General features: G+C 43.1%; 7 protein-coding genes across 8 annotated transcripts; 6 read left to right on the top strand and 1 right to left on the bottom strand.

Moving 5' to 3' along the window:
- Nucleotides 1–267: 267 nt before the first annotated feature.
- On the top strand, nt 268–1,930 carry Bcgyp8. The gene is made up of 3 exons (XM_001551460.2): nt 268–682; nt 742–879; nt 938–1,930. Exons 1-3 carry the CDS (start codon nt 457–459, stop codon nt 1,834–1,836), a joined length of 1,263 nt encoding a protein of 420 aa, XP_001551510.1. The 5' UTR covers nt 268–456; the 3' UTR covers nt 1,837–1,930.
- Nucleotides 1,931–4,578, bottom strand: Bcvps52. The gene is made up of 4 exons (XM_024693834.1): nt 4,464–4,578; nt 3,737–4,350; nt 3,286–3,683; nt 1,931–3,232 (listed from the first exon to the last, which is right to left on the bottom strand). Exons 2-4 carry the CDS (start codon nt 4,209–4,211, stop codon nt 2,090–2,092), a joined length of 2,016 nt encoding a protein of 671 aa, XP_024549623.1. The 5' UTR covers nt 4,212–4,350; nt 4,464–4,578; the 3' UTR covers nt 1,931–2,089.
- Nucleotides 4,579–5,201: 623 nt separating this feature from the next.
- BCIN_07g01170 (hypothetical protein) lies at nt 5,202–6,393 on the top strand. The gene is made up of 4 exons (XM_001551462.2): nt 5,202–5,347; nt 5,509–5,775; nt 5,833–5,959; nt 6,014–6,393. The coding sequence occupies exons 1-4, from the start codon at nt 5,315–5,317 to the stop codon at nt 6,082–6,084; spliced, it is 498 nt and encodes a 165-aa protein (XP_001551512.1). The 5' UTR covers nt 5,202–5,314; the 3' UTR covers nt 6,085–6,393.
- Nucleotides 6,394–6,559: 166 nt separating this feature from the next.
- Nucleotides 6,560–8,726, top strand: BCIN_07g01160 (hypothetical protein). Of its 2 annotated transcripts, XM_024693832.1 has the most exons (6): nt 6,560–6,733; nt 6,786–7,301; nt 7,350–7,557; nt 7,610–7,987; nt 8,040–8,285; nt 8,337–8,726. In XM_024693832.1, the coding sequence occupies exons 1-6, from the start codon at nt 6,608–6,610 to the stop codon at nt 8,558–8,560; spliced, it is 1,698 nt and encodes a 565-aa protein (XP_024549622.1). In that variant the 5' UTR covers nt 6,560–6,607; the 3' UTR covers nt 8,561–8,726. The 2 variants fall into 2 exon arrangements, with proteins under 2 accessions (XP_024549622.1, XP_024549621.1); XM_024693833.1 differs by having other exon boundaries at nt 6,560–7,301.
- A 210-nt stretch (nt 8,727–8,936) lies between these two features.
- Nucleotides 8,937–9,923, top strand: BCIN_07g01150 (hypothetical protein). Its single transcript, XM_024693831.1, has 5 exons — nt 8,937–8,980; nt 9,052–9,058; nt 9,175–9,355; nt 9,495–9,605; nt 9,660–9,923. Coding segments are annotated over exons 1-5 (387 nt in total). The 5' UTR covers nt 8,937–8,979; the 3' UTR covers nt 9,747–9,923.
- A 787-nt stretch (nt 9,924–10,710) lies between these two features.
- BCIN_07g01140 (hypothetical protein) lies at nt 10,711–11,970 on the top strand. The gene is made up of 3 exons (XM_001551464.2): nt 10,711–10,803; nt 10,883–11,279; nt 11,368–11,970. Exons 1-3 carry the CDS (start codon nt 10,759–10,761, stop codon nt 11,787–11,789), a joined length of 864 nt encoding a protein of 287 aa, XP_001551514.1. The 5' UTR covers nt 10,711–10,758; the 3' UTR covers nt 11,790–11,970.
- A 525-nt stretch (nt 11,971–12,495) lies between these two features.
- Nucleotides 12,496–13,634, top strand: BCIN_07g01130 (hypothetical protein). Its single transcript, XM_001551465.2, has 2 exons — nt 12,496–12,864; nt 12,938–13,634. Exons 1-2 carry the CDS (start codon nt 12,616–12,618, stop codon nt 13,268–13,270), a joined length of 582 nt encoding a protein of 193 aa, XP_001551515.2. The 5' UTR covers nt 12,496–12,615; the 3' UTR covers nt 13,271–13,634.
- The last annotated feature ends 4,431 nt before the right edge of the window (nt 13,635–18,065 follow it).

Here is an 18,065-nt window from a genome sequence, read left to right as displayed (position 1 = left end):
ATCTGATATATGTATGGCCTGGATGCTGGGTAGGAATGTGACCTTGATCGTGACTTCTGTATTTGTATTTAGCCTTTACAAAACAAGGCTGATTGATAGACCTCTTTCGGCCCGAAATATCGTAGAAAATGTAAGACTTCAGACATTTATCTATCTCTAGAAAACGTAAAGTATTCTCTGGAAAAATTCATTCGTACCCTTTTCAACTGGATGTCATATTTTGGTTATCATATTTTATCCGACATGGATTGAAAAGAATCCCTGACTGAAGACGGGAAACCATCAAGGTCGCTTCTACTCTATTTTTACGCGAAGCTATGAAACTGGACAACAATGGAAGGGATACTCTGCGAGCCTCACTGCAAGTGACTTATTGGCCCTTTGTCGGATTCCTTTTTCCGACTTTACAAGAGGCTATCATGATAATTCGACTCTCGAGATTTCATCATACTCAATATGGAGTCTAATGAGCAGCCCATCAAGGAAGAGAAGTCCTCGGCAAGCTCCTCAAGAGCCTCGTCCCGCTCCCCCTCACATTCCATCAAAGAGAAGCAACCACGAGAGCCTACTGAAAAGGAAGTAAAGATCTTGGAGGCGTGCAAATGGAAGGATTTGGAGGCTATTAGAGAATTAGCAACATCGAAAGATGGCTTGATCTCAGATGAAGTTCGTCGTCAAGCATGTAAGACGTTCAAGCTCCCCGGACAGACCTTGCAATTGGATATTGACAATGAATAATAGGGCCTATACTCCTCGGTTGTGACGATAAACACGGCGACACAAAGGGCAACTTGACGAGCTGGAGGGAACTGCCAAAGCATGGGGATGAGGATCAGGTTGCTCTGGATGTCAATCGGTCTTTCATATACTACCCAAATGGTATGGTTACGGAAACACGATGAAGCAGCATAGCCAGCACAAGCTAATTGTTACCCAGATCAAACCTCGAAAGAGATTGGCCATAGAAAGGAAGAACTCTCTGACCTCATTATTGAAGTCTTGCGTTGCAATCCTTATCTCTGCTACTTTCAAGGTTACCACGATATCTGCCAAGTACTTCTTCTTGTTCTCCCACCTACTACTCGCACCCCCTCAGTTGCTCGGCTTTCTGCACTTCGAATTCGAGACTTTATGCTTCCGACTCTATCCCCAGCTCTCGCACAACTTCGCCTCATTCCATCCATCATAAATACTGTCTCTCCTGCTCTTTGCACTCACCTCTCGCAAACCCAACCATTCTTTGCTCTCTCGGGCACCCTTACAATGTACGCACATGATATACAAGAATATGGTGATATTGCTCGACTTTTCGACGTTTTATTGGCACGAGAGGCTGTCTTTTCTGTTTATATGTTTGCACAAATTGTCCTTTCACGCTCCGAAGAGCTTTTCGAGACACCCGCCGATGAACCGGAAATGTTACATTCTATACTTTCGAAACTACCTAAACCTCTCGATCTCGAATCTCTCATTTCCAACACTGTCAAATTATTTGAGGAGCATCCGCCTGAAACTTTGCCCTCCTGGAGATGGATATCTTCATCTAGCGTCCTTAAAACCGCTCGTTGGTCTGATCAGATCACAAAACAGAGCCTTTCAGATGGCCAGAGGTATTTTGCGCAGCAAGTCAAGGAATTACAATGGGCTGCGAAGCGTGATGAGCTGTTAAAGATGATGTGGAGATACAGACGGCCTGCTAAGGCTATTGGTGTTGCAATTTTGGTCGGAATTTTCTCATATCATTGTTTGCCTAGGTCAAATGTAACAGGAAGACGCTGGACGTCTGCAGTTGGACTTTTCTGGGAATTAATGGGCGGGGGTTACAATGTCCATTAAAACATAGGATGGGTGGGGTCTATTGACTGTGTATAAGGTCGCAGGGGCATTGGGAATGGAGTATAGACGGCGTAATTAATGGTTGGGTGGAACATGGTTTCTTCCACAGCATAGATTATTTCCGGCTCTATTTCTACCATAATAAAAGTTCTTTGTTTCTCTTCACAAATACAAAATACATGATCAAATAATACGCTTTGATAAGTGTACACGCTCAAAAACTTCCAATTAAGTATCAAAATGAAGTGAAGGATCAGACACCATCTCCAAAAGCTTTCTTCAGCTCCTCAAAATGCGCCCTTTGTTCCCCGGCTAATTTACCCTCTACGTCCCCTACAATTGTCAAAATCAACGAATAATTATTAAACAAAAATCGTTCCTTCTTCCTCTTATCCGGCATAACCCCCGCGCACTTTGTCAAAAATGCTTCCATCTCGCCTCTCAATCTTGCCAAACTACTCGCTACAGGTTCATCATCTCCCGCTTCCGTACTCAATTCTAAGATACCCTGTAGGAATTGACCGAAACGTTGGGTCATGAAGTGTGGAGCTGCAGATTGTTTAGCTTGTTCCGAAGCTGAGGGTTTGCGGGTAGGGAGAGCGGATGTTAGGGTGCGGACGGATTCGCAGTGGATATCCATTGTGAGTTGGAAGCGTGGCCAGAGGAGCATGGATGTTGCATTTATGTAGGAATCTACAGCGGGGATCTTGCGGCGTTGAAGGGAAAATGCAAAGTGTTGATTCAAGCGCACACATAGGAGGAGGCCGAGACAATCATGGGACTCGTGGATGAGGGATTTGGTGAGAGATTGGCCGAGGGAAAAAGTGGGTTCGAAGATGTAGTTGAAGTGTCGGGAAATGGTAGCGTAGCTTAGAGAGGGAGAGAAGAAAGAGGTAAGAAAGGAGTATTCGGCGGAAGCGTTATCAATCAGTGCGAGGTTGAAGTTACGGAAAGGAAATTCCATATAGTGGGTTTGTTTGTCTTCTTCGGCTAAGAAAGAGGGAAGTGCAGTTTGGTTTGGCGTCTTGAGAAGGTCGATTCGTCGACCTAGATTGAATGCGTCGTGTGGTGGACCTGTCTGTTTGGATCCTGAAAGAAGAGTGGCCTTACGAGACCCGTCATCTGATCCGAGCACATCGTATCTGTCCAACACATGAAGCTTGATCTTTTCCAACGCCTTCAAATACCTCGTGAACTGATTAAGGAAGTACCATCGCATTGTATTCATATATGCTTGACCAAGCTCCTCAGCCAACTTTGGGTGATGTCTATGCAAGAATGCATATAAATCCTTATAGCGAAGAAAGTGCTGTTGCTGAATGATCTGTGCATTTATATTGGGCGATCGCAATGCTTTCACTTGAGCAACGAGGAAATCTCTGATTCTTTCCAATGCCTAGATATTAAAGTCAATATATTTGTAGGAGAGACCAGAGTAGGCGAGTCTACCTTGGAAACTAGATTCTCCAGTAAAGGCTTAAGATCGTTCACGCCCTTTATAGTACGTTGCTCCTTCGATTTAGCATCCATTGCTTTTGATCGTTTCTCAACTTCCGCCAATGCTCGAACCCAAGCTTCATCTATAGCTCCATCCACAATTTTTTTAACGACAGCTGGAGAGACACTGATCTCCTCCACTATAGGCCCAAGTCCGTTCTCTACTACTTTGCGATTTTCCAACCTTACACTCAAAGCCGTCGATCGTGCTTGCAGAGTTTCAATCTCCGCAGATACCATAGCAAGGTCGTTTTGAAAGCTTGTGAGGTTTATCTCGACTGAATTAAGAACGTCATCGCAGGCGCGAATTGATCGATGGAGGTCTTCAAACTTCTCTTTCTCGCGCTCATCTGTTGAAGCTATCAGCAATTGCGCACTGCAATTTGGGAAGTATCAGACATACATTCTTCCAGCGTTTGAGATTTATACACATGCTCATCCTCAACATCGAGAGGTTCTCCTGCTACAATGTCTTGCAGACTTAAACCTCCGAAATCCCATTCGCCTTCATCGTCTTCCTCTTCAATGGGAGCAACTGTCCCATTTGTCGCCCCCGGGCTTTTCGCTGATGGCAATTTTGTCTCTTCCCCATTATTCAGTAGTGTTCCCAAAACCTCCAAAGGATCTGGCACATTCGGAGATGTGACTGCTTGTTTGAGATTCGAACCATTGGGTCTCCGTGATGATAGCAACGATGAATTAGAGTCATTGGAGATTAACGACAGGGAAGACGATCTTGGGTTGAAAGGAGGTCTACCACCAACTGGGGATGGCACAAGATGACTCGGACGACGAGGGAGATTTGGGATCCTATTTAACGGGGGAGGTGGAGAGGCAGAAGGTGTTGTGTGTCCGGATAATCGATCTAATGACCACATCCTGATGGCCAAAAAGCAAAGCAATTAATTCCTCTCCCCATGCGCCAACAATAGATTAAGATGGGAAAGGTTTGTATTTAATATGGAATACTTGAGGTGTTACTCCTGGTGTAATCTGAATCAAGTAGTAGAGTGTGAACTAAAGGGAGCTTCAGCTTATCGATACGGAACAGACCAGATTATCGAACATGGCATCCTCAGCAGCCAAAGCTTTGAAATAGGTAACAAAGCGAAGTAATGGAAAATAATTACCTCGATTGCAGAAGCTATACCAGGAAAATGACTCAAGCATCACATCTCGACACGGACGAGGACCTCTCTTATTGCCTTCTTACTTACTCAAGCGGCTTTCGAAAGCTTTTGTATCATTGTTGAAGGGAGTGAAATACCCAGGCGGTAGGTTACAAGGCACTGATGGGATGTGTGTATGAAGTGATAGCGATAGCGATAAGGAATGTGACTCAAGTCCAGCCACAGAGTAGAGTGGCTGGTGTCTGTGGCTGGACGTAGACGTAGTACCTCCCTCCACCTATGACCCTGATAAGAGAAGACTGGATGATAAAGTTGTGCATATACTTTTATTCCTTCTCTCGAGCTTCTACACACAAGCTGGATTGGCGAGGATCTGGACGTACTGATGATATACCAGCCACTCTTCCTTCCACCTTTCAGCAATGTAATGTCATGTGACCAGTGTTCCCCTCACTTTGCATCCCAACATGCCCAGCTGGCTTTGATATAACAAACAATAGCTGATCCAGGCAGCCAATCAACACCCGAGACCCAGCGTTCTGTTTTTCAGCCACTCTTCCATGCTCGATTTATCCAATAACCGTAATAGGAATGAAGTTCAAATACAACAATTTCACTGGTCGCACTGTCTCCACCCTCGACTTTTTTTCACAAAAAAACTGGAACTAATGGTCGCTAAAATCTACCAATCTTTCCAGGACCAGATTCCCTTCCACACACCACTTTCTATTCTTCCTCGAATTTATAAATTCTTCCACACCTCCTAATCTTTTCGCAATCATTCTCATCACGACTCCTCAACTCTATCAATTTTTATTCTACCTCCCCAAATCCCCCCAATACCTCTCAAGATGTCTGGAGAAGCCCCAGTTGATGACTCTCAAGTAAGTTTGAATTTTGTCCTTTCTTTTTGTGTGTTGATTTCACCCCGCACATGCACTCTTTCCCCCCCCCGCACCAAATTCGCTTTGCGTGCATATCGACCAAAATCAACGACGACGAAGACGATAAAAACCTGACAACTGACCATTATTCCTTTTAATAGCATGAGCACACCTTCGATTCTGCCGATGCCGGTGCATCTACCACCTTCCCCATGCAATGTTCTGCCTTGAGAAAGAACGGCCACGTCGTCATCAAGGGCCGCCCTTGCAAGATCGTCGACATGTCTACCTCCAAGACTGGTAAGCACGGTCACGCCAAAGTCCATCTCATCGCCACCGATATCTTCACCGGAAAGAAGCTCGAAGAACTTTGCCCATCCACCCACAACATGGATGTCCCTAACGTTTCCCGTATCGAGTACCAATTGGTAAGAATATAAATACATGGTCAATTGTTGGGCGCGTTCACTAACGAATCTATAAAGCTTGACATCGATGATGATTTCCTCTCCTTGATGTCTGAGGGAGGTGATACTAAGGATGATGTCAAGTTGCCAGATGGAGAGGTCGGACAAAAGATCCGTGCTCTTTTCGACTCTGAAAAGGACACCAGTAAGTAACGCATGATTGGAAAATCTCTAAAACACAACTAACAAATTCTTCTAGACGTCATTGTCCTCACTGCTATGGGTGAGCAACTCGCTATCGATGGAAAGGAGGCACCAAAATCTGGTTAAATATCTGAAAGTAATATCACCGGGATTTTCGCAATAGCATGGGTTGTTTTGCGTGAATATCTGTTCGCTCGAAGGTCCTTTAAATTCAGAGGAATATGATGCTTTCGGATATCTGCATTCTTATGGTCTACGTTGGGGCGATTTGATCTACGAAAACTTGGTCATACTGGTTATCTTATCTCTCCTAGCTTCCCCAGTATCATAATTTCATAGCTGAATGCTGTTTTATGGTATCCTTGACCGGCGTAGTCAAGCGGGCATGCTACATAGTTTGTCTTCACGAAATAAAAAATTATCTCCCAGTTGTCAAGAATCTACGTGAGACGCATGAATTTACAATTTCATCAGCGAAGTAGTAGTACATTTAAAAAAAAAAAGTAGACGAGCTATATCCACCCGCTTTTAGCGTCGATTTTTCCACCTAAACGATTCCCGGAAACTGGGCACCCGATTCCATGTACTGAATGTGTCACTGGAAGTCATGATTCGAGAATTGCCAAAGTGTTAATCTCTACTATCAGCTATGTCATCGGCGATTGATTATCATAAGTTTCGCAGAGGGGAGACATGTAGTGAAGAAGGATGTCGCGCTCGAAAATTCTATATTGAAGATGGTAAAAAGTTTTGTCAACGAGGCCACGAGCAAGCGGTTTGTAGACGACGCTTCCAGACCAAAAGTATCACAAAATAACACACTCTAGGGTTTTACGCAAACTCAACAAGATGAGGATGACTGGAATCAACAAGGAAAGAAGTCAAGAAAGCGGCGGGAGGAAAAGGAGCAGGTGGAAAAAGTTTTCGGGGGTCGTGATGCCACACAACTCTACCTACAATGTTACCAATTAATTCTTTGGAAACAAACCCACTGGTTAGTGACAGTGAAGGGCTTTCCAAAAGAATTAGAAACTATCGTAAGAGATTTGTGGGAATTGAGACTGAGAGTTTTACAAGGTTCGGGAGATGAGAGAAGTGAGTATGGGACCGAATTTGGGTCAACGACAGAAGGAGACGACACGGATACGGATGGGACGGGGTATAGAAGTACGGCCTCGACTGTTATGAGTAGGAAAAGAGCATCTAGGGCCAAGAAAAATCTTCCAAAGTTGATTGAGACTCTGGGGTTTTGTTACCTTGGAACATTGCTTTTGCGATTGCCAACAAGTTTAGGGGAAATATACAGATGGGCAACCAGGGATGAGATTCTTTATACTCGAGCGGTAAGTGAGGTTCTAGAATATAGATTCATATTTACTAAACGAATGCAGATTAAAGAAATACCTAAAGATATGAGATCTCGATTACCAGGTCATTATTTCAGAGCACTCGAAATCCATGGTATCTTGAATGGGCATAGACTTCATCAGACAGTACTTGACATGGTTTCTTTTTTCAATTTCAATTTCGAAATGGTGTTTCCCCCAATAAACCACAAATTGCTTCTATACAAGAGTGTTAGAGATCTGGGTCTCACAGGTGTGTTCTCAACCTCAGATTCAGAGTTTTATTTAAATCTAAACTTTCTCAGTTGACATTTACATGGCTGTAAATCATCTTGCTGAGATTCTGGAATACAATTTTTCATACCCAATCCATAACAAGCGGCTACATGGAACAACTGGGTATCCAGAATATCAGCTCGCCAGTCTGATAGTTATTGCCACAAAACTCAGCCAGCCATTCGATGACATACAACGTCACCCAGAAGGCAATCTAGATGCCAAAGCTGCAAGAATCAACTGGGCTAAATGGCAAAGTATTATGTTCGATGATCCGATTGAAGGTATGAAGCGTGGAGACGAGATCAAAATTACAGATGCAGACGTTTTTAAAATGACTGGAGAACAAATGGATGACTGGATGAATTGGTATCACAAAACTTGGATCGATGATAGAGATCAAAAAGGTGCGCAGACGCTACATTAGTTGAGTATGCTTTTTACTAAGGTTATGAACAGTTCCTCAGCAGATTCTAGAGCTCTTCCCATTGCCGGATATTATACCTGAGACGACAATGGGAATAGTTGATCCCGATCCAATCAATCGGGCCAAGGAAGTTCACAAAACATTAACCCTTCAAAAGCCAGTGGCTCGTATGGACGATGGAGGATCCCAAGATATTGTTCGTCCAGGTGAGAAGTATAGAAGATACCGGACAGTTGAAGAATTACCTGAAAGTGCCAAGGCCTTTTTTGAGATTGCTGGTAAGTTGCTCTTCTTAAATGATGTCTTCGTGCTCTCATTGACTGATGTAGCGAGAAACATTGGAACTTCTATTCAAAAAATGGTACACGGCGTTTTTACTACAGAAATCCAATTAGAAAAATGGATGTTAGATGAACGTAGGAAAGAGTTGTTGGAGCAGGAGAGCGAGGAAGAAAACGCTGCTCAGGAGATGACACATGTCGTCGGGATGGATCGCGAAGTCGGGGAGGAAGGATTCGATGAGGGCGACGTTGATTCTCCTACGAAAGAGTGAACATGAAGCAATTGGGTTCCTTAATTGGTATACGATTTTCGAAGGACGGGTATAGGTAATGGTTCTGATTCGAATGTATTGGAAAGAAAAGGCTGCAATCTTGCTTTGAAATTGGTGTTTAGGATTTATTATAGATACCCAAAGATATAAGTTAATGGAATCTTCAGACTCGACGATGTTTACATCAATAAATCAATTCTTTCCTGACATCATCCCACTATTTTCACCTTGATGGCTACCTGCTTGATGGGCGGGCAGCCTCAAATTCGAGGGTTGGTGTTTGGTCATGTCATGTGACTCAACGCGCTAGGGTTTTTCTCGCTTCCCAACCCACATTCTTTGCAATATTCGACTTGAGTTGGGACTTCGAAATTTAGATTTCCACGACAAGTACGACAAATCGAAGAACCTCAGCAACCAGTAAGTATATACAGTTCTTGCGGTCATCTAAAATGCTTGCGAGTAATTACTGACCTTATTTGCGATTTTAGTGCAGATGTAAGAAACTCCGATATCCCACCCGCCACCTACCATAAGATTATACGATTATTCGGAATTATTTGCGACATCGATACACGAATGTAAATGATAGGAAACTGATGATATATTAATAGCTTCGTCAAGACCCTTACGGGCAAGACCATCACCCTTGAGGTCGAGTCCTCTGACACCATCGACAATGTTAAGGCCAAGATCCAAGACAAGGAGGGAATTCCTCCCGATCAACAACGTTTGATCTTCGCTGGAAAGCAACTTGAGGACGGACGTACTCTCTCAGACTACAACATCCAAAAGGTACGATTGTCTTATACTCCGGATTAAATCGAAGAATTGGGATGCCTGGTGGAATTTATTATCGGAGCTGGAGGATGTCTGCAGAGAACAACGAGATGGAAGTATCGGAATTGGTTGATTGACATTATTTTGCTCATAGGAATCTACTCTCCACTTGGTCCTCCGTCTCCGTGGTGGTCTTATTGAGCCATCTCTTAAGGCCCTTGCCTCCAAGTTCAACTGCGAGAAGATGATCTGCAGAAAGTGCTACGTACGTTTTCCGACTTTTCCCATCAAGTTACGACATACTGATGAACAAATTTAGGCCCGTCTCCCTCCCCGTGCTACCAACTGCAGAAAGAAGAAGTGCGGACACACCAACCAACTCCGCCCAAAGAAGAAGCTCAAGTAAATGTTTCGCTCCTATGGCGTTTGGGTTCACAGGGAGATTGTGGAAGGGAGGATTGGTGCGCGGATATATCAATGGATTCTTTGCGTGGCCGGCTCTGTATTTGAGATCAATAGCATGAGGCAAATGAAGCAATGAGACGATTATTCAGCACACCAATTACAAATATCTTCAAGAACACTCTTTCGTGTGTAGTTGAAATTGAAGTCGATATGTGCCTGTCTGTCTGAACTAATTCCATTTTAACTTTCCAGTTCGGTAGTGGGCTTTGGCCAATGTTGGAGGGATTCTCACTTTGGCCAGGATAGATGCAGCATGGGAACGATCTATCCACTCTCTACTGCCCAGTGCTACAGCAAGCGACGATTTTGTGACATGGTATTCCGATATTCTTCCTTGGCTCAGCATCATTTCCGGGCGACCTGGTGCCAAATGAAGAGTACAGAAGATGAAGAAAAGATAGATCTTTCGCCTGATGGGCAAAGTCCCTTCCAGCAGAAACCCAACCAGAATTGAACGGAGTGGGATCATGAGTTACTGGGCACGTAGTAGAACAAGGGTAATATAATCATCGGCGGTCATCTTCAAGGGTGGATGGATATATATCAAGAGTTTTTAGTCTTATTGTCGCTGGATCAGTCAGCACAATTCTTCCCAGCATTGTGGCTATTGTGAAAGACACAATGTTATAAAATCGCAAGTGGTTTATTAGATCAATTATTATATATGATCATCTGAATGAATGTGTCTGAGTGATTCACGCCTAGTATAGCATTATAAAATATATCGTTATACGACTTTGATACTTCCATAGAATAACATTGGATTCGTTTTCAACTTTTTGATATCTCATCTCATCTAATCAGCGGAACGCTCGCTTTGCAGGGATGATATCGCCTGCATCTCTTAGCGCGCCCATCTCCAGATTCGCAAGCTGTCCCAAGCTACAACACCGAACACCACTCATGCAACAATCCTCGCCATATCAAAATCATTCTAGTTGCAGCAAAACAAAATGTCAGGAGCTGGATATGATGTCGTTGTCGATGTGGATGAGGAAGTATGTTTCATCTTTTACTTCCTCCAGGACTCATTTTCCTGTCTTCAATCAACCCGTTTTCTCATACTAACAAACCCAGGGCGATCTAGGCCACACTGATCTCCAAGAAGATCTCTCCTTCCACAATTCCAATTTCGAAAACAATCCATCCTCATCCCGCCATAAGCCCACATCGCCTGGTCTCCCCGCTCCAGCAACTGCAGGTGGTCCCAATACCTCAAAACGTTATCTCTGGTCCCTACATTTCTACTCACAGTTCTTCGATGTCGATACTTCTTCCGTTCTAGCACGATGCTGGGCAGCTTTATATCCTCGTGCAAATTTCTTGGATGTGTTAGAGGGGAATCCGGACTTGTATGGTCCATTTTGGATTGCTACGACGGTTATTTTTATATTGTTTATGGGAGGAACGGTTAGTTTGTATCTGGCGGAAAGAGGAGAAGGAAGATTTGCATACGATTTTGGGCTGTTGAGCGGTAGGTTCTTTCTTTTGCTTGCGTGGAAATTGAAGCGCATTCAAGGCTAGAGAAAACGAACATAAAACTAACTCGGGTTCTTCAACAGGCGCCGCAGGTCTAATCTATGGATATACATTCGTAATTCCAATCCTTCTCTTCCTAGCCCTTAAATATTTTGGCAGCGAATCTGCCAATCTTCTTGAATGCGCCGCTCTTTACGGCTACTCCAATCTCGTATGGATTCCCGTCGCATTGGTCTCCTGGTCATCCTTTACAATCATGAATTGGGTATTCGTAGGAGTCGGATTTGGGTTGAGCGTTGCTTTCCTCCTTAGGAATTTATATCCAGTTCTCAGCGCTACGGATAAACAGACAAGTAAAATACTACTTATCTTAGTGGTTGTTCTACATGCAGGTTTGGCAATTGCTATTAAGGTGTTGTTTTTTGCCCATGGAAGTCCGGTAGCCAAGAAGCCTGAGGCGGAAGACCCTGCCAAGGGGGCCGATCCAAGTAGGATGTTGTTCTAAAGTTGGGGATATCTTGAGAAACATTTTTGTCTGGGGATGAAGGGTTGAGAAGAGACTGAGTAAAGGCTGGCCCGAATCAAGGGGGGGTGAATATCTTCAAGGAGTATAAGTCATTTCAAAATCAAACAAATAGATCGATACCCATTATCATGTACAATATATCATGTTAACCTATTGCTCACTGTGTATCAACTTTCGTTTGAAGTAATCTGTCTCCCTTCTATCATGGATGTACAATACACTTGATTTGCAACAGCCATCCAAGGTGTCCGAGAATTAAAATTTTAGCTTTGAATCTTGTTTACCTAGAAATTTCTCGATTTGTTTTTGTAACTCGCCAAATTGTCGTCTTCCTTAAAGTAAGAGTATTGAGGTGCTTACGCTCTTACATGGCAAGTTGCTCCTGATGAACTCCCGGTGAGCTCGTTTGAGAACCAGGTTTGGCTATTTGTTACTCCCGGTGAGCCGCCTTATAGACTGACGAACGAGCCCTATGATTTTTTACTGTGTCATAATTCATGAAGAATCTTGTTTTTAATACAACTTGTGATTTCGTCCGGTGCCCTTTGTTTTCTTTATTTTGATGTGCATTCAGTTATTTGTCTTGACATTGACATGACGAAATCCAACAAGGATCGCTAGACGTCCCTAAAATCCGGGGTAATATTTCATCCCTCCATTCATCCCGCCATCAAAACCAAACCTCGAATAGAAAGTGAGCTTTTCCAAAACCCAACCTTCCACACCCTCGCAGTCGTCAATTGAAGTGCCCAGCACCGAATACAGATCCTGTCTTCACAACTTCGGCACCAAAAACGAAGAAAATATGTCCACCCCTCGAGTATCTCGCACATTAGCCCGCGCGTTCCAATCGCGCATGGGAGCTTCGTCTGCAAAATGCTATACCATGTCGCATTTCTCCACGAGCAGTCGCAACAGTTTTAGTGCTCAGATTCGAGATGGCGGGTTGAAGAGTACGGGGATCTTGGGTCGGGAGTCGGCTCGACATTCAAGACAAGTTCGATCGTATTCGCAAGAATCGGAGGCGAAATCTAAATACTACACTTTTGAAGATGTGCGCTCTCCTGCTGCCCGTTTCTTCTTCAATGGAGTTTTCTAGCTTACTCACTCACCTTTTCTTTCTGTAGATGCAAAAGCTCACGTCTGCTCCACATCCCGATACTCACATCATCGATGTTCGCACACCCCTCGAAGTGCAGCAAACGGGACGCATTCCCAGCGCGGTGAATATTTCCATAACGTCGTATCCGGATGCGTTTAGTATTAGCGAAGAAGAATTTGAAGATCGCTTTGGGTTTGAGAGGCCGGGGAAGGAGGAGCACTGTGTGTTTTATTGTAAGGCGGGGGTGAGGTCTCGGGCGGCGGCCCAGATTGCGAGGGGGAATGGGTGGAGCAACGTAGGGGAGTTTGAGGGGAGTTGGGGGGAGTGGAGTGCGATGGGAGGGGAGGTGGAGAAGTAGGATGGGAGCGGGGGAGAGATATGGTTGGGGGAGGAGGTTTGGGATTGAGGGTGTGGAAGTTGTGAGAGTTGGAGTGCTGGTTGTGTGTTGTAAATGGCGATTTGATGGAATATATCATTGATAGACTGCAATCTGTGGATTACAGATGTGTTCATGTTGTATTCTGAAGTGCACAGCTACAAGATGGATTTCTCTGGCGAGGAATATGAAGCCACGCACTGCAGACCTAGTAGTCGCAGGCAGAGAAAAGAAACTCTATCATTACCTTCTCTTCAAGTATACCATACCATGAAGCAAAGTACTTGCATTTGTACGAGTCTTGTATTCAACTCTACACATTCAATACGAATATGCATTATTCCCATCTCTGAGATGATCGGCATCACTATCTCTCCTAGATATCTCATGATAGATATGAAGTACATAAACTTCAATCAGATGTTTCAATGTATATTCTTCCATAAGCTAGGTAATGAAATGACCTAGCCCGCTACTTCCTTACATCGCTACCGTCTGATGCTCAAGTTCAAGTTCCAGAAATAGGATAGTCTTTCTTGCTCTTTCCACTTTTCTTATATGCCATATAATGCGATCTCCTTTTCCCCTTCTGTACCGTCTATTCATCTATTCATATCATACTATCCCATGTGATTCTGTTTCTTCTTACCGAGTTGCTCCCTTCCTGCATATATCCCTATTCAGCACATACTATTATCCGGCAAGCCTTCACATATCCCATTGCACATCCTCTCCTCTCCTCTCCTCTCATCTCGTATTTCTTTCCTCGATTCCCCATTCCCCGTTCCAAACGCCCGTTCGTTCATCAAATGGAGATGATCCATATACTCTTCAAGAATCTCACTCTCTGCTCTTCACACACGTGTCATGTCGCGATAGACCGCGTCTATCCCACGTTCGTGGAATGTTGTTGAAGACTCGTGAAAGCGAAATAAATATCTAAGTCCCAACCCCGTTTATTTTTCTTTTCAGAGCTGCCTTCGAACTTGTTGTGTGTTGTGTGTCAATGGGTGGGAACGTGATGTGATGTGATGTGATGTGGTGAATGTATTAAGGTTGTTTTACTCTTTCACAGTGGTTGGATGGTTTACTGTTTATTTACGAGTTGGGAGATAGATAGACATATACAGATACGGAAACACATATCTGGAAATCATACATATACGAAGTGTGACATGAATATAGATATAAATCCAACCAGGAAGTTTGAGAAGAGAGGGCTTGTGCGCACCTCGATCGAAGCTCTTGTGGATAGCTGTGAAGTGTCAGTTCCTGGGTAGATGGATATGGAAGATTGGAGAAGTAGAGCGATCGTCCTGCTGGAAATGGATTTTGATTTTTATTTTCATTTTTATTTTTTTTGAAAGAAAAGAGATATTGTTGGAGTTGGAGAGGAGTGGTGTAACGATATTGTCGTTGGTGAATTCCTGTGATTGTGTTTTAGGTATCTCATTTTTCATAGTTTTTTTTTTGCTATTTTTTCGGATTTCTGTCTACTATATATATATATATATGTGTGTGTGTGTGTGTGGAAATGAGGACATTGGGTTGGTTTAGGGGAGAGAGGGAGGAGGGAGGAGGGAGGAGGGAGGAGGGAGGAGGTATCGATTACTTCCGCCTTCTTAACTCTTAACTCTTAACTCTCAATCCATACATTTCGCCGAGGAACTATTATTTTCACACATCTCTAGTTGTGTATTACTCCTTCTGGATTGTAAAATCATATGATATGGAGTCGTAACTGAGATGCCGCTTTGAATCTGATGGAGTGTGGCTTGTTGCTTGTTGCTCGTTGGAGACATTATTCTCTGCTATGGATAATGTGACTATGTGTGTGTTACGGTTTTGAGGATTCGATGATGTATATACATGTATATATAGAAATGCGAGTATCTAGAGGTCTTTGTTCTATTGTGGTTTGAGATTTTGTGAGAGAGGGAGAGGCAGAAGGAGAAGGAGAAGGAGAAGGAGAAGGAGAAGGAGAAGGAGAAGAAAAAGGCGGGCCTAAAAATGAGGATACGAGAAACCCTTCCGAACCTCGTGTTGCAAAGAAAGAAAAGGTAGAATTTGACACCCAGAGGAAAACTTCTTGGTACGTTCATTTTGATATACTCACTGTTATATCTTGTACTAGTGGGTATATGTTAGAAGTAAGCAAGAAAGTGCTTAGTTTCACTTTGTGAGGATGATGGGTGTATGTGCACAACTCCCCTGGAGATTCATATTCATATTCGTGTACTTACTTGTATAGATCATCGGTGATAGATTATATTGGTTTTAATACCAACGATTTGTGGGTTTGTGGTTTGTGATATGTTAAGTGGAGGTGTATTAGGTGGAGGTATGTTAGGTGAAAGTGGGAAAACTGGAAAATAGGAATTCGGTTCATGGGTTTGAGGATTTGAGAACGCTGGAGAGATAGTGAGCGAGGAGTGAACAAAGGAATGAAGGGATGGGATCTTTATGGTTACGAGAACTGGATTGTGAGGTTGGTGGGGTGGTCTTTAGCATTCTTGAGTATGTACGTATATATACATATGTATGGAGAGCTAGCTTGTTGTTCGTATACCGTATATTGTACACACCGGCACCTTTAATAAGTATAGGATTGGACAGTTTCGATAATAACAAGTCCTGGATGAGCAAATCCAGATGTGCATCCGGAAAGAGAGGATACGAAGACGATGGTGAGATGAATTCATAGAATTCATCGCTGTTGTGGAAAAAACGTGTTTTGTATGTTTATAGATTCTTCTAGTTGGAGTTTGATGCAGAAATTGTTGATGTGGTGATATGATGATGTGAAGATATAGCAAGTACTAGTCTCATAGTCCTTTTGGCAACTTACATCAGGAGAGCGTAGCGAGGGCATTGAAGAAATTTTTCTGGAAAGGGGGAGGCGGAGGGGGAGGAAGAAGGGCATTTTGAATGTTTGAAAAGGAGGGTATGCGTACTGGAATTCAGAAATGGATTGTTTGGATGACTTGTAGATTAATTGTAGATACGGCTCTAGATCGAGATTTTGGCTTGGTTTTGTGTATATGGATATTACGTCTGATAATAGTGAGGATGAGATACTTCCTGAGTCTTCCTCTGGGGTTACTAGATTTGTTAATCACTTTTGGTAGTGGGTAATTCTCGTGGGACCAAGGTACAAAGGTATAGTAGACACTCCGAATATCTGATTATGAAAATTAGAAAACTGAATGATGATTTGTGTTCAAGATGCTAATTCTTTCAATCGTTAGATGAGATGGTTTGGTCGATGTATTGATAATAAGAGTTTGTAAACTGAAGTACAAATGGAGGCTTTGAGAAAAGGTGATAGATAGTTCATGATACCTGAGATTTAGAAAGGGTAATTGTCAGACTAATGTATGGTAGGTTGCTAAATGTGCGAATGTGCTTATAAACAAGGAAAAGAGCTTTCCAAGGTATGATGATGACGAGCCTTTATTTATTACAGGTACTAATTTTTTGAATCTTTCTAATCGTAGACTGAAGACATATGGAGCAGATTTGAGGGCTAAAACAGAGTGAGGGGAGGAAATTGAGAAGAAAGCGGAATGTTCAACAATGGAGGAGATGTACTTCTATTCTTAAGGGTGACAAAAAAGGATTTATAGTGAAGATGTGGACGAAACATTATATTTACAATTGACTGTAGATCCGAAAATACGACGACCACATCTACGCGTGTTGTTGAAGAAAATCTGCAAGATACTGGGAAAATTGAAGGTATCTAATGAAGATGAGGTTCTTGAAACGGTAGAGAAGAGGAAGAAATTGCAAGAAAAGTTGAGAGCAGCAGCGGTAGAACAGGAGAAGGAAGGGGGAGAGAAAAGGGCAAAGGGTGAAACCGGAGAAAGAAGAGCAAGAAGAGATAAAAAAGGAATAAGAAAGACAGAAAGAATGGGAAGAGAGAGAACAAGACAAGAAGCATTTTCATCAACTGCGAGATCTTGAATCCAATCCAATCAAAAGACGTCGTTTAGGAGGAACGAGACATTTGGGGGTGTATAGAGTTGATACTCGATTCTATTGTTGGGGATCCAAACTTTTGTGAAGATGATTTTGTATTTGTGTCAGTACTTAAAAGATAGGCTTTTCCAAATCTTCCTGGTGCGAAATGGCAAGATAGAATCATAATCAGTATTTAAACTTAACTTGAGATATAGACCGGCGTGTATTAAATCTGAGCATAGCTAAAATGTCGATCTGCCGTCCTTCGTCTATAACCATATGTGAAGGAAGGAGTTTGTATCCAGCAATGTGATGGAGTGTTTCTGCGGGTGTTTACCAGCGTGGAATTGAGGTATAAAGACGAAGTAGAGGGGAGAGAGTAGAAATATCGGAGAGAGAAGTGAAAAGATAAGCGACATATCCTGAAATGTCGATATGAGGGGTCCCAAGAGAAATGAAGTAGCAACCAAACATACGACAATAAGATTCCAAACCAATGACGGATGATAAGCCAAGATTACCAAAACTCGCAGCCAGTACCGAGTCTAGAATCTCCCACTCAAGAGACGAATGACTCGTGATCAACATGACAGTTTCTGACGAAGGATTCACACCCCTCATCTTCCGGGTCAAAAGCACCGCAAAGCCGTTTCCATGGAAAATCGTTCGGCTATATATGTCGTATTCCTTCACGTGAAATTCTAGCTCGGTTTGTTGATATTGATCTTGCTGTTGCGGGCTGGAACTCATTCATATGTGCAGAGAATGGATTGTGTGGAGAGGAATATGATTGGATTTTGCTTTTCGTAGTAAG

This window comes from Botrytis cinerea, chromosome 7, assembly GCF_000143535.2.
Source record: "Botrytis cinerea B05.10 chromosome 7, complete sequence".
NCBI classification, from domain to species: domain Eukaryota; kingdom Fungi; phylum Ascomycota; class Leotiomycetes; order Helotiales; family Sclerotiniaceae; genus Botrytis; species Botrytis cinerea.
The sequence above is the reverse complement of the archived record's forward strand: the minus strand, read 5'-3'. Positions and strand labels throughout refer to the sequence as shown.